The sequence below is a fragment of the Tinamus guttatus genome, unplaced genomic scaffold (assembly GCF_059628265.1).
Source record: "Tinamus guttatus ecotype Peru unplaced genomic scaffold, ASM5962826v1 Tinamus_guttatus_pri_ptg000989l, whole genome shotgun sequence".
Lineage (NCBI taxonomy): Eukaryota > Metazoa > Chordata > Aves > Tinamiformes > Tinamidae > Tinamus > Tinamus guttatus.
Window position 1 is genome coordinate 413,702 of NW_028289523.1, and position 15,017 is coordinate 428,718.

General features: G+C 54.3%; 1 protein-coding gene across 1 annotated transcript; it reads right to left on the minus strand.

Annotated features, from left to right (window-relative positions):
* Positions 1 to 10,803: 10,803 nt before the first annotated feature.
* LOC148590940 (olfactory receptor 14A16-like) lies at positions 10,804 to 11,739 on the minus strand. The gene has a single exon (XM_088538289.1). It carries the CDS (start codon positions 11,737 to 11,739, stop codon positions 10,804 to 10,806), a length of 936 nt encoding a protein of 311 aa, XP_088394415.1.
* Positions 11,740 to 15,017: the final 3,278 nt, after the last annotated feature.

Sequence of the window (15,017 nt, forward strand, 5' to 3'; positions counted from 1 at the left end):
ATGATGACACTGATCTTTGGACCCTGTATATTGAATAAACTCATGCGGTTTGTCAAGAGTTGGCTAGAGAAGGTTAACATCATGTTAGTAGACCGCTGACAAATGCTTTAAGAATATATCCACTCAGTATTACCCCCAAGTTATCCCAAGGTACACCCTATTTCTATACCGCGGTATTACCTGTCATCCTCTACCTTCTACGTGCCTTGTTCTTTGTGCCTTATGTTTTTATGTAAATTTTATGATACATAATCTTAAGATTGTTATAAGCTATAAGAATAGAATAATAATAAGAGTAAGTAAGAGTAACATAATAATAAGAGTAAGTAATAAGGATAAGGTAATAATGACAATAAGTAAGAGTAAGATAATAATGAGATAGCAATAAGAATAAGATAATAATGAGAATAAGTAATTAGATAAGAATAAGTAAGGATAAGATAGTCATATTTTAGCTAGTTTTTTTATGCATAGGGAGGGGGAAGATGTTGCAGATTACTACACTGTTACAGATAGTTAGGGTCTGGCGGCCGGAAGATATCGCACTGTACGGAAAGGTAGAGCCCCTAATAGCCAATAGTGTTTATGATGTAAGCCGACGGATGTGACGTTGTAAACCTTAGCTATGTAACACCTTGCTACCCATCAATAAAGGCCATTTGCCGTCCACCACATTGGTGTCAGCGAGCTGATGGCCCGAGCGGCCTGGGGGTGGTCGCCGTGCCGTTCCTGAACCAGGTCGCCACGCCGCTTGAGCGGCAACACCTTAGGCCAAGTCCTCCTTATCTCCAGTCAAGTGTGCTTCAGAAATGGGAGAGGCACATCACCCCAAGGTCTCTGCGCTAGTCGCTGCACCATTAACACCTTCTATCACTCCCTCCACTGAAACTCTTCACACCCCTAGAGGAAATGAAGAGGAAATGGGTTAAGGGTGACCTCAGGCTGCCAAATCACAGGCTGACCAGATACAGGGACTTCTTCACTAACTTGATGTTATAATGTTATGATGAAGCAGTCCTGTCCCACATGCTGATCACTGAGGGATGCCACTAATAGCCAGCTGCCACTTGGCAGCACTGCACTGCTGATCACTGTTCTCAGTGAGCCTGATACTCCATCCACCTGCTTTATGGTCCACTCTGCAGATCAGTTCACAATTTGACTAGAAGGAGACTATAAGAAACCTTTCCAATGCCCTTGCTAAAGTGAGAGTTCACAAAATCCCCTGCTTTGTCCTTTTGAACACAGGCATTCCTCTTGAGGTGGAAGGCAACCAGGTTGCTCTGGGAAGGGCTAACTTTACTCTTATATCAGGTTGGTAGGTGGTTTCACCAGGGAAAACTCCTGGCTCCTGTCCCAGTGCTGCTCAGCTACAAAAATTATTATTAGTTTGTCCTTAAACTCTCTTGAAATTCCCTTTGCTGCTGCTTGTCCTTGTTGTCTCTTGTCCTTTCCTGACCTTGGCCCCAGTCAGACTTTCACCGAGGACAGTCACACCTCCACCTCTAAGCGCAGCCTTGCTGGGGTCTCCAGGCACCGCGCAGGCAGGCCTGCTCCATGGTAGGAGAGGGGTCTGCAGACAGTGGGGCTGCCTTGGGGACCCTCAGCAACAGGCAGCAGAGCAGGGGCACATTGCAGGCACCTGGCGGTGACAAGAAGGCAAGAGCGTCCCTCCTCCCTGGGGGCAGACGCCTTCTGAGGGCAAGGGCACACTGGAGATGTGGGGGACCCTGGACCCTTCCACAAGGCTTCACACACGGTCTGTTTTTCTCCTGCTTTGGAGGTTTTCCCCACAGATTAATTTTTACTGGTATTCTTACACTTTGCCACTTCTTCCCACGTTTTTCCCACATTTTCCTCTACTTTGATAATTTTCCCTTGCTTTGACTTTTTTTCCTTCTCTTTCACAAACATTCCCTCCCATGTTTGTGACCATTTTCCCACACTTGTGAAGATTTTCCTACCCTTTTGTCTTTTCCCCAACCTCTCCTCATATTCCCATGCTTTCTCAATATTACCGAGCTCTGTGTTCTTTTTGCACTTTCCTTTTTTTCCCATCACTTCACTCTTTTTCCACTTTTGTAACCATTCCTGCACTTTTGACCATATTCCTACACTATCATTCCTTACCCATGTTTTTCCCTATTTTCCACGATCTGGGCACTTCTCCAATGCTTTCGCACTTTTTCCCACCATTTCAATCTCTTTCCAATGCTTATATTTGCCTTTATTATTTTCCAACTCTTGCGCTCATTTGCTGCACTTTTCCCTATGCTTCTAGTAATTTTCCCATGCCTTCCCTTCTTCCCCTTCCTTTAAGTGTTCTCCTACACTTGCCGTATCCTTGCCACTTATTTCCACTTGTACAACCTCGTTAAAAACCCTGTATATCTCAATAAAACCTATAACAATTTCTTACATATTAAGATGATAGCTAATGTCTCTTAGCTAGGCATGCACCTAGATGGGGAAAAGAACAATTTCTTTACATATTGACTGCAATTAATAAATAGTATTAACTCCCTTCTCCACTCTTACCACTCAATGCTGCACCCACAGGGCAGGAATTTCGGGGGTGGTAAATGCATGTAGGCAGAAAGAAGCCCATGTCAGGAACCTAAGAACAAGAGTCCCAAGTGTTTTGTCTTTTCCTGGTGGCCGGTTGGGGGTTGGCGTCACATGGAGCTGACGGGGTGTAAAACGCGGCTGTTCCCATGTGCTGACCTGAATGTCGAGCAGGTGGCCACGCTGGTGAGGAGAGCGTCAAAGTGGGAGCAACTCGGGGAGGAGGAGGACTCCAAAAAGAGTGAGGAAGTGATGGCCTGGGATGGCAAGGAATAGCCACGGGGTGATGTGGGAAAGAGAAGCTCAGGGAGGGAGCAGCGGGATGCAGGGAGCTCTGCCTTGGGGTGAACCAAGAGGCAATTGAGAGCACAGGGACGAGGACGGGGGTGGCCTCCTGGTGGGTGTCTGCTATGGAGCGCCTGACGAGGGGCAGCCTCTGCAAGGCCCGGGGAGCGCAGAGCTGTGGAGGGGACAACTCGTCCTGCACCCCAGGGACCTGCTCAGGAGTGGGGAGAGGAGGTGCCTGGTGTCCCCATGGCGACTCCCAGGGCTTTGTGATGGGGGTGGCATCACACCCCCAGGCCACTGTGATGGGGCAGTCCCCAAGGTGACCATGTCCCTGCTAGGGTCTTCACTCTGAGGATTGCGGCGCAACCAGCAGGGAGCAACTCCCCTTGGTGCCCGTGCGAGAGGTCCTCAGAGAGGTTCCTAGACATGGAGAAGGAGCAGCAGGCGAACGCCTGCACCTCATCCATGGAAGGGAACTCTAGTGCGCAAGAGTGCACGAGTGAGGTGAGTGGTGGGGTTGGAGGGAGAGCTGGGAGGCAGGGACGGGACCTGCATGGAGAGCACAGGGGTGGTGGGGAAGGAGCCCTGGGTCAAGATAGCCGGGCAGGAGCTCCTCCAGCGAGGGGACGTGCATTCCTGGGCATGGGAAAAGCAGCCTGACCTGCACTCTCCCCCTGTACTTGATGCTGGTGATGTCGCACCTCAAACACTGCGTTCAATTCTGGGCCCATCACTAGAAAAACTAAAAATAAAAGCCATGGAGGCACTGGAGTGTGACCAGAGAAGGGCACCAAAGCTGGTGAAGGCTTTAGAGCACAGCCCTATGAGGAGTGGCTGAGGGAGCTGGGGTTATTTAGTGTGGAAAAGAGGAGCCTCAGGGGAGGCCTTATTGCTCTGCACAACAACGTGAGAGGTGGTTGTAGTGAGGCAGGGTTGATCTATTCTCAGAAATAGCTATCTATAAGGCAAGAGGAAATGGCTTCAGGTTGCACCAGGAGAGGCTCAGGTTATGTATTAGGAAAACTTTCCAGGTGGAAAGAGTGGTGAAGCATTGGAAGAGGCTGCCCAGGGAAGTGGTAGAATCATTGTCCCTGGCAGCCTTCAAGAAATGTGCAGATAAGGCACTTTAGAGCCATGGTTTAGCAGACATGGGGTTGAGGGGTTTACAGTCGGACTGAATGGTTTTGGAGATCTTTCCCAAATATAGTGATTCGATGATTCCCTGATCTGGATGCTGCAAGGCCCGCATGAACCGCATGAGCTCTGTACTGAGGGCAGAGAGCAGGTCCAGGCCACGCACAGCCGCATTGTGCTCAGCCAGGAGGTTCCCTTCGACACGAGGCTGGGGTTTCCCGTCCTTTGGAGCTGCTCGTACCAACACAAGTGTCCCCATCACGGGCCTCCTTCTCCCCACAGGTGGGCCAGCAGGAGCTGCCCGCAGCAGTGCAGCGCAGCGGGAGCCCGGCTTCGTCCCACCAAAGGGACCGGCTGTCACCGCTGCCCGGCCCTCAGGGCTCACACACCTCTGAACACGGCATTGCACAGGTACAGAGCTGAGCGGCGGTGGCGGCCGAGCCTCTGCCTGAGTCCCCATGGGGCCGAGAAGCAGGCGGGACCTGCTGGGAGACACCAGGAGGTCTCTGTGCCCGGCAGGCCGAGCGCTGCTCTGCACGGCAGCCTGCACGCACCCACCTCGGGCTCTCCGAGGAGCTGCCTTTGCCCAAGGCTTGCCCATAGGCACGAGCCCTCTCCCCAGGCAGCCTTTGGGAGCAGGGCAGCAGCCACCTGCATGGCAGAGCCATCGTCAAGGGGGTCAGAGGCTGCCGGAGGTTTCCCGTTGGGAAGGATGGAGGGAGGGACCAAGGACGGCAGTAAGGACTGCCTTTGTGGTGGCCTTCATTGCAGGTTGTGGAGGAGAAGGCCAGCGATGTCCCCTCCACGGTGCAAGAGCCGCAGCCCTCCACCAGCCTTGGAAGGCCTCAGGAAATGCCATCGCCCTCTCCACGGGAGCCAGCACAGCCTGGTGCCGACGGTGCTCGGATGGAGCTCACTGTACCTGTGCCCCCACACGCACTGGCACGCGTCATCCATCAAGACGCCCAGGCAAGATCATGGCAGCTCCAGAGCATAGAGTGGCGCCCCAGCACATCATCCTCTGCACCTCAGACAGGGCCTGATCCCTACAGTCATCGGGGACAATTCCAGTGCAGCATTCCTAGCTGGCCGAGCTGGCCTAGCGGACTAAGCTGCCCAAGTGGGCCAGTGAGAGTACGGACATCACGGACACGGCAGCAGCCCTTGCAGATCACGTGCCACCTCCAAGGAAGGCCAGTGCACGTGCATGAAGACAACACTGCACGCTACCTGGCTGTGCTCAGCATCAGAACAGAGCCGCTGGAGGAGCTGGAGAGGAGCTGCCTGCAGCACACTGGACAGAGCTTGGCCCAGCTCCGAGAAGGAGCTTTTCCAATGAGGGAGCAGAACCTGAGAGAGAAGCAGGACGAGCAGGAGGAGGGCCGTGGCAACCGTTTCTCCCTGACGCTGGCAGGATCACTCAATGCCAAACCCAAGGAGGTGAGTGCCAGGGAGTGCTGGGCCATGGGGGAGCCCTCCCTGTGCTGTGGCCAGCAGCTGTGCCGCGTCGTGCGGGACAGCCGGCTTGTCAAAGCACTGGCGGAGCCCCACGAGGCCTTTCCTCCCTTAACAAACCTCCCTCTCTCCTTCTAGCTCCTCGCCAGAAACTCCTTCTATGACCTCTGGAAACCAGAGATCACGCGAGTGGAGCTCCTCAAAGGCGCAAGCTGCAAGTGGGAGGTGCTGGAGCGGCTCTATGCTCATGCCCCAACCCGGGAGGCACCGAGAGGCCTGGGAGCACTGCAGGAGGAGAGAGTAGAGGACACTGATGAGGAGGAGGAGGATGGGGAAGAGGAGGTGGAGGAAATTAACTCTTTGACCTGGGTCAGACCCAGCCTTTGCAGTCCGGCTGTGAACCAGGAGACGGAGCACGAGAAGGTGCCCTGCTCGCCCCATGTCAGCACCACAGAGGCTGTGAGCGAGGCACCTGGCCACGTGGAGAGCCTTGAGCCAGCAATGCCCAGGGGCAGTGAGCCAGGAGCACCTCCTTTGGCCAACAGCTTTCTGCACGCAGAGGACAGCATGCCTGTCCCACCAGCAGCAAGTGCAGGAGCAGAACCAGAGGCCTCCCCTGCATCCAGCAACTTCATCCAGCATGCAGGGGAAAATGCTCCTCCGTCTCCATCACTTCCTCCAGAACCTGCACCAGAGGCCTCTCCTTCGGCTGAAAACCCTTGCGATGAGATGAGCAGCAGCCCGTCTCCCAAGGAAACCCTGCTGCAGGAAACAACAACAGCAGCAGCTTCTCCCCCGGCTGCAGGCCCTGCTGCCCAGGTGATCAAGCAGCATCTCCCCTGTCCTCACCATCCCCGGGAGCTGCCGTGGGAGCTGTGTGTGGGGTGCCCAGAGTTACCCCATTTCCTTGGAGCCCCCCTGCCCATGGCATCCCACTGTCACCCCCAGGCATTTATCCTCTGCCATGTCTCCATGGGGAGACGCCGGCTCCTCTCCGTTTCCAAGTGCCAAAGACACAGGGATGAAGTCTGCTCCAGCCCACGTCGCATTCAGCCCTGAGGCCTGGATGCCGAGCGAGGAGGGAAGAGGCAGCCCCAGCAGCAGCCCCCTCCGCACCAGGGCACCAGTCCCCTTGTGCCACGCACGCCCCCGGCTGCCTCCATTTCCCCTGCCCAGCCCTCTGCTACGGCCCCACAACGAGCCTTGTCCCATTGCCGTGCCAGCCGCAGGTCCCTTCCCTTGGGACGTGCAGCCATGGGCAGCCTCCTCTGATCCAAACCCTTTGCCATTGTGCACCCTGGGGCACTGGGACCCTCAGCAGGGCCAGCTGATGGCTGACGGGTGCGTGTTCTTGCTCTGCCCATGCAGGCGGCCTTGGAGCCCCAAGAGGAGGAGGAGAAGCCCTCCTCCTGCAGCCCCACACCCGACGTTGAGGCAGGTACGTACCCGCATGGAGAGCCCTGCTGGGGACAGTGGCCTGTCCTGGCACAGCCAGCAGCACCAGGCCAGCAGCAGGAAGCGCTCGGGAGTTGCTGTGCCGAGGACAGAACCCCTCGGGAAGCCCTTGGTGGCAGGGACAGGCAGGTGCAGACCTGCACCCTGCAGCCCATTGCCCACAGCTCTGCTTCCCACCACAGGCATCGCTGCCCTCCCAGACGTTGCAGCTCCCCGGCGATGGCGCTCACGGCTCAGGACGGCGCTTCGAGCTCTGCGCAGAGTGTTCTGCTGCTGCTGCATCCCGGGACAGCGAGAGGAGCAGCGAGCGGATGCATGTTCCAGACAGGTCCCCTGAGATGGGGGCTGGAGCAGAGCCGAGAGACAGAGCGACGGATGCTGTGTCCTGGGGGCTACAGAGATGCCGCCCTGTTGTGTCCTATAGCACCCATGTGCCCAGAGAAACCAAACTCGCCAGCATCGCCAGCAGCCATCGCCTGCTTCAAATAAACCCATTTGGTAGCTTTTTCTCCCCGTGTTAGTTGGTGTCAGAAAATCTCCAGGGAGACAAGTGGGGCTGTGGGGCCATAAGGCATGGGGTGACTCCTAACTCCGCACTGGTCTTGGTGGTTGGGGTGGGTAGCAGACCCAGCAAACAGGGCTCCTCGTCACTGATACTGCTGGCACGCATCTGTGCTCTTGACTGGTTCTCAGAATGACCCCAGGGCTCTTGCAAGAGCAGCAGATTAGGTGAAACACCACCCAGGGAGTGTTCCTCAGAGGCAGAATTTTTCAGCATTTCTACTGGGAATCTTGAGAAGAATGGAATCATAGTCACCTTGTGCAGAGTGAGGACAGCTCGTCTGTCTGTCAGCCTTGATTCCAGTGTCATGTTCCCACATCTCTCTGAACTCCACGACAATCATCCTAAATAAGTTCCCCTAAAAGGAACCCAACCCTTCCTAAGAGCAGACAAGTCCAGTTTCAAAACCTCGAATTTCCAACTTCTCTCCCTTTCTCAGGGCACTTGAGGGAGGTCTCCAAGCTCCACTTATACCAAGAACATGCAGAGCTCTTTTTAGCTACCCATATACACTTTCCAAACCATTTTTTCATACTCTCAGTCTTGTAACAGGTGACAGGAAAATACTGGAATTAAAATTAGCACTTGGAGAGTCCTCGGGGTCTCTGAGGGAGGTGCCTGGGCCTGGCAGCTCTCACAGAAACCTCAGGAGACCAGAGCCCATCAGAGCTGCAGAGGGAGGCTGAGCAGAGAGGACAAGGGCACCTGCAATGGCACCAGCTGTCCAGGACTCCATGACCGCATCCCACACCAGTTCTTCTCAGTTCCACCTGAGAGATTACCTCTTCTACTTCACGTACTCCAAGATACATAACTGTATGTATTGCACAGGCCACTTGGGATATCTGGATGCAGATCCTGGCAAGAGCTGAGGAAGCTTCAGGCCTGAACCTCAGTGTCCATCAGGCAGCAGGCTCCAAGCTCCCTTTTGTTGGGGGGACATTCCTTCTGTCTCCTGCTAAAGCATTTGTACCTGTTCTCCAAGGAGAACATGCTTGGACAGAAAGTCACAGACCTCTAATGTCTTTCAGTTCTACCTAGACCATAAAAGCAGATGGACCCATGAAGGAGAGAGACCCAGTTCAGACCCTGTAGGAAAATCTCACAAGGTCCCTCCTGTTGGACAGAAAGGGGAATTACTACAGACAAAGAGCCTGGCAATCACAGATTGTTAATGGTGCTGTTCTCGTTACACCCTGCTCGCTCAGGCACTTGTTCATTTAGCAGCCTAAAAGGTCTTGCTGGATTCCTGGTCCAATGGTACCTGACCACAAGTTTCTGCTCCTTGTCCACATTCACCAGAGAAGATCATGCTCACAGCGGCACAAATTCATGGTGCTAAGTGCTCCATCTCCCTCCTCTTGGTTAAGGAGCTGCCTTTCTCCAGGGCTGCAGAGCTCCGCAGGTGTCAGCCCCTCCACGGGGCACCCTCAGCAAACCCTCTCGTCCCCGCCGCTGCTGCTGGCCCCTCACTGCTCTGGCAGCAGCGACCTCAGCGCCAGCACCCGCCGTGAGCCTCCTGCTGGCCCAGCAGCTCCTCGGGCAGGGGGACCTCGCTCGCGCACAGCCCAGCGTGGGCTGCTGCCGCCGCGGGCTGCAGGGACACCAGGTTCCTCGGCAGAGCCGCCCCGGCCAGGAAGGGGCTGCTGACGTCACAACCAGCTGCGCGGCCTGGCCTATCAGGGGCTGCGGCAGCAGTGACGTCACCAGCCGACGCCCACGCGTCAGCACAGAGCAGGGGCCTCCCGGCAGTGTCCCCGCAATGGCCTCCGTGTCCCTGCCCGCTGCTGAGACACCCCTGGCCTCACAGGCAGCGCCTGCTGCTGCCTCGGCAGCTCCATGCACACAAGGGACCTCCCCGCGTGTCTGCACCAGACCCCGCTGCCGGCCGCGCTGCTGCTGGGACAGGAGCGGCCTCAGAGCCCGTCCCCAGCCATGGGCCAGCGCTGGCCTCGCAGCTGCTCTGCCAGCAGGGACCTCCCAAGGAACTGCCCAGCCAGGCACCTCTTGCTGGCCTGCCAGGGACTCGGAAAAGAGCAGAGCTCACGGTCACCCTCACAGGCGTGTGCCTGTTAATGCCTGGTGCTGTCCGATCAGGTGTGCAGATAGTGTGACCTCCCAGTGCATCAGTGTCATGTTCCTGCTACTGGCCTCCTAGGTGCTTATATTCACTTGATGAGGCTGATATTCTTGCAGAGCTGTTGCAGAGCAGCCAACCAGCTGGACTGCAGGATCAGATCTCTTGTGACCAGGAGATCCATAACCTTGGCTGCCTGCAGCCCCTCTGGGCACTCCCTCTCCCAGGATCGCACACGAGTCCTGGCCCCCGGGCTCCTTCGGCATTTCTAATAACAGAGCAGGCTGCCCCAAGCTGAAACCCATAGGAACATAGTTCTGCATTTATTGCCCCACAAGTTCACCACTGCTCCTTTGCCAGGTCCATGAGTCCATGCTGGCCTGGCCGTTCCTGCACCCCTCCCCTGGGCATCCCAAAGGGCACCAGGCTGACAGTGTTGCTTTGTAGGGTGAGCAGCTGTAGGGACACAGGGTGACTTCACACTGGCCATGATAGGCCCACCTGAACCAGCATCACTGCACCTGACGACCCCTTCCCCAGGGTCTGTGACTGTGGAGGATGCTTGGAGCAATCCCAGGGCATTTCACATTGCTCAAGATGTGTTTGGAGGTATCATTAGACCCAGCCCGCTGCCTCTGCTGAGCTCTCATTTGGGACAGTGTTCAGTTTGACCCTTTGCTATTACCATTTGGTTTTGTAAGTCTCCACACATTACCCATCGCAGGCACTGCTCCTGGAGGAGCCCTCTGCTCTCTGGGTGACTCCATATGGCCTTGCAGAAGCATGGGCATCAGTCACCAGCCCTCTAATACGTGAGACTTTCCCCTGCACAGATCTATTGACCACTCACCCTCTCTAGGGTCACTGGACTCCCAAAAGTGAGGGCTGAGACCAAACCCCCTTCCCCCACTCATCACTTTACCAGCTCATGTTCCTTAGCCTATGCAAAATCCGAGCATGGCAACAGAGCCTTTTTGGGTGCAATTCCCTGAGTGCATTCTTGGCTCCAACTTTAGAAGGACAAAGTATTCTGGCACAGCACTAAAGAATTCCCCCTTTATTATGGACATGATCCATGGTAAGCCACTCTGACCCAGTGATCAGCAGAATTACAGAAGGCATCTCAGTCAGAAAGAAGGTGATTCAACCTCTGGAAAGGTGGGATGACTTCAACTGTTCATTCACAAAAATGATTATCACAGACAGAACTCCCAAAGCCCAAGTGTTGCCTGAGATAAACTGGAATTGCTTCTGAGAAGAGATAGACTCACTGCTGATGAATTACTACCAAATGAATGAGTTTCCTTAGTGCATGATGGAGCTCCTTGTTCCTCATGCTATAGATGAGAGGGTTCACTACTGGAGGCACCACTGTGTACAGAACCGCAAGCACCAGTTTCACAGCAGAGGAGGAGATTGAGGAGGACTTCAGGTAGGCAATCATGATAGTACTGAGAAACAGGGAGACAACAGCAAGATGAGGGAGGCACATGGAAAAGGTTTTGTGCCGGCCTTGCTCAGAGGGAATCCTCAGCACAGCTCTGAAGATCTGCACATAGGACACCACAATGAAAACAAAACACCCAAAGCCTAAACAAAGGCTAATGACAATAAGGCCATCTTCCCTGAGGTAATAGTCTGAGCAGGAGAGCTTGAGGATCTGGGGGATTTCACAGAAGAACTGCTCCATCACATTACCTTGGCAGAGTGGTAGGGAAAGTGTGTTCCCAGTGTGCAGGAGAGCATTGAGAAAGCCACTGGCCCAGGCAGCTGCTGCCATTTTAACACAAGCTCTGCTGCCCAGGAGGGTCCCATAGTGAAGGGGTCTGCAGATGGCAATGTAGCGGTCATAGGCCATGACTGTGAGGAGATAAAACTCTGATGAAAACAAAAACAGGAAAAAAAAGACCTGGGAAGCACATCCTGAGTAGGAAATGGCCCTGGTGTCCCACAGGGAATTGGCCATGGATTTGGGGACAGTGGCAGAGATGGATCCAAGGTCAAGGAGGGAGAGGTTGAGGAGGAAGAAGTACATGGGGGTGTGGAGGCGGTGGTCGCAGGCTACGGCTATGATGATGAGGCCGTTGGCCAGGAGGGCAGCCAGGTAGATGGCCAGGAAGAGCGAGAAGTGCAAGACCTGCAGCTCCCGCGTGTCTGCGAATGGCAGGAGGAGGAACTCGTTGAGGGAGCTGCTGTTGGACATTTTGCTCCTTCATGTCATGGGAGAAGGTCCAAGAAGAAAAAGACAGTGACAAGTTAAGACAAACTTTCTGCAAAACCTTTCCCTTTCTCACAAAAACACAGATACACATATCCCTCCTCCACACAAAAATATTCCTTTTATCCTTGGCAAGATCTTCATTTAGCTGCCTATCTGAAGCTTCAGTTGTGAGAGGTGAAAGCTCTCTCTGTGCCCTAGCACAGAGCCAACACAACAGGTCTCCACATAAGTCCCTTTCCCAGCTGCTTTAGGCATGCATCTCTATCAGCTAAGGAACAATCTCAGCCATAAAGGAGACTGGCTTGTGCTGAAAGTGTGTTCACTTGCAGAACGCAGATCTCCAAGCTCACCTCCGTTTCTCAGTCAGGTGTTCCAAGAGTCATGGAGGGGCTGTAATGTAGCACATGACTCTGATGATCAGAAGGCGGCCTCTGCAATGTGGTGCTCATCCTGAGGGAGATTTGGACATGCAGCTTCTAGTCAAGGAGACACAGTGATTATTTCAGCTGCCCACATAGAGATTACCTCCACCCACCAGCAGTATTTTCATTTCTTTAGTCCCTCTCTGGCTTCTACATGGGGCATTCAGCCAATGTTAAGTGTCCTACAGAAGAGTTGTGACCCTCCACAGGGCAGGGCACAGCCCAACAGCACCCCAAGGGAGGACCCAGTGTCTTGAAGCTGGGGACTCCTGAAGGACAATCAACTCAGTCCCTGTTCCTCTGCTGGGTGGCACAGAAAAGACACAGGGTGCTTTCTCAGGGGAAAGCATCTGTGCTGCTAGGACTGGCAGACAACTTCCTGTACTCCAACCTCACGTGAGGTTTCTGGCAGCAGTTTCCTCTCACTATCAACCATCTCTCTGCTGTTTGGAGGTCTCCTTGCTGGGAGCTGTTCCTCTGTCCCTACACAGACCCCTTCCCACTCACTCAGCACTCAGCTCAGTCCCACAGAATTCTCCAAGTAGCAGGAAACTGTCTAGGGACACCCCCCGCCCTGCAGTGCTACAGAGTTAATAGAAGAATCTCCAGTGAGCCTGGAAAGGGGACACTGGTGCTGCTCCTCAGTCTGCAGCTTTCTGCAGACTGAGGAGTGCTGAAGCTACTTCCAAAACTACTCATCCTTCAGGGTGCTGGTGAAGATGCTGAGCCCTTGTTTAAACACATCTGCAGCATTTCCATTTCTACCATGCAGACAAAAGTCCTCTGGAAAAATCTACTCTCAACATGTCCTCATGATGAGCTGCAGCTATGGGCGGCCCTGACCTTCAGGCCTTTCAGCAGGAGAATGAACCTGCCCTGCCGGAGGTTCTCCTCTCACTCAGAGCTTCTCCCCACAGCCCAGTGGGGAGCTCCCTGGGCAGGCTGAGCGCTGACCCGTGCAGGTGGAAAGGCTCACTGTCCCTGGGCACAGAGACACTGCTCTGAATTACAGCGCTGGGCAGACCTGGGCGCAGACCCTGGCTTCACACCCCTGCAGCCACCCTTGGCAGAAGAGAGCAGCATGCCCTGTCCCACTGTTGGGGTGACAGGAATGGTGCTCGGAAGCATCTCCCCCTGCTCTGCCCAGGAGAAGGCAGGAGAGCGAGCCATAAAAATCCCACCAGTAATGGCATGGACTGGCTTCAGAAGTCCCCTCCAAGAACCTCAGTAACATTGCCCTGCAGACAGGGACCCACCGTGACAAGGGCTGTGAAGGTTGCTCCCACAACAGCTCTGCTCTGTCCTCCCGCTCCACACTGCCGTTCCCCTCTCGCTGCTTTCTCTCCTCTGCTGTCCGCAGCAGCAGGCAGTGCCCGCAGCCCTGCTGCTCTTGGCACAGGAGCTGCTCCTGCACTCGGCTGTCTCTGGGCAGTGCTGCCAGGCTGCCACGAGCTGCCTCCGTCCCAGGAGCCTGGCCCCGCTCAGGAGCAGAGGAACAGCTGAACTCATCTATTTCTCTGTCCCTTGTGTTCCCTCCTCCTGGGAAATGTGCACTGTAGTCAACTAAAATAATCACCTCCTTTCTTTAACTAAAGAGTGCAGTGAAATGGATTCCAGCATTACAAATTCTTTCATCAGACAATGACTAGGAAATCTGGAAATGTCCCACTGCAAATAGGCACAGGACTTTTTTTAGTTGCAAAGAAAGAAAAATAGAGTGTGAATATTTTCATAAAGTGTAAATATTGTCTTTGACTGTAGGCTAAGTCCAAGACGCCAACAATGAGGTCCCCTTTCTAACAGGGGAGAACCTTACTGGATATCTTTTGGAGAGAAAGGTAAGGCTAGATATAAGCAGAACGTGGGGGACAGGCTCCTGGAAGCCAGAGCAAACTTTAAACTCCCTGAAGCACAAACCAGCAGCTGGGTTGCTGAGTGAATAAAGAGTAATGGGAGGATTCCCAATCCTGCAGCTTTACAATGTCCACCTTGTGTGCCATGAAGGTCAGGTTAGAACTTGTCAATTTAAGCAGGACATGTGGGAATGAGAGAGCCACACAACTCCTACACGTCCTGGGCTGTGATGTGGGCCATGCTGCTCTTGCTTGTCTGTGCTTCTGCACAAAAGGAGGCAAAAAGCTCTAATGCAAGTCCCTGAGAAGCAGTATTTTCTTGGCTGCTCAGAGCGGCCCAAACACGACTTGGCAGTGTCAAAGGAAACTCAAACCCACCAACACCAAAAGCTCTGCTCTTCCCAGAGACTTTCTGGAACCATCTGGCTGGGAGCAGGAGGGGACATGGAAAGACAGAGGTGTCCCACACTTCCCCCCATCAGGCCTTCAGCTGCACAACTAAGAGTTTCAAGGGCACTCCCTAAACCAGCACTTCCCATGACCCTGCTGACTAAGTAGACATGGAGGAGACAGGGGAGAGAGGAGAGAGGAGAGGAGAAAGGGCAGAAACTCCAAGGTGCAAAAGGGTGCTCAATGTGCCATAGACAGGATGCTAGAGGCTGAATAAGTAACTCAAATAAATGAGTAAAGGTCATGCTTCCCTTTGCAGTGGCTTGGAAAGTCCCATCTCTGACAGGATCAAGAGGCCTTCTGCAAGATTGGCCCCAGGACTGTGCAAAGACTAGGAGGAGAGGAACGTTGGTTGTGGGGATGCTCACAAGCTTCAGCAGCTGGGGAGCTGGGAGGTGGTCATCTCATCACCTTGTGAACAAGTCAAAATGCAGCTCCTGAGGCCAGCAGGGCCTTACAGGCTCCATATGGGAGTCTGCACAGCAGCACTGCAGTGTGGGGGCCTGTCCTGAGGGACCCAGATGCAAAAGTGTGG

Coding starts and splice junctions, on each gene's coding strand:
- LOC148590940 (XM_088538289.1), bottom strand. CDS start 11,739: ATGTCCAACAGCAGCTCCCTCAACGAGTTCCTCCTCCTGCCATTCGCA.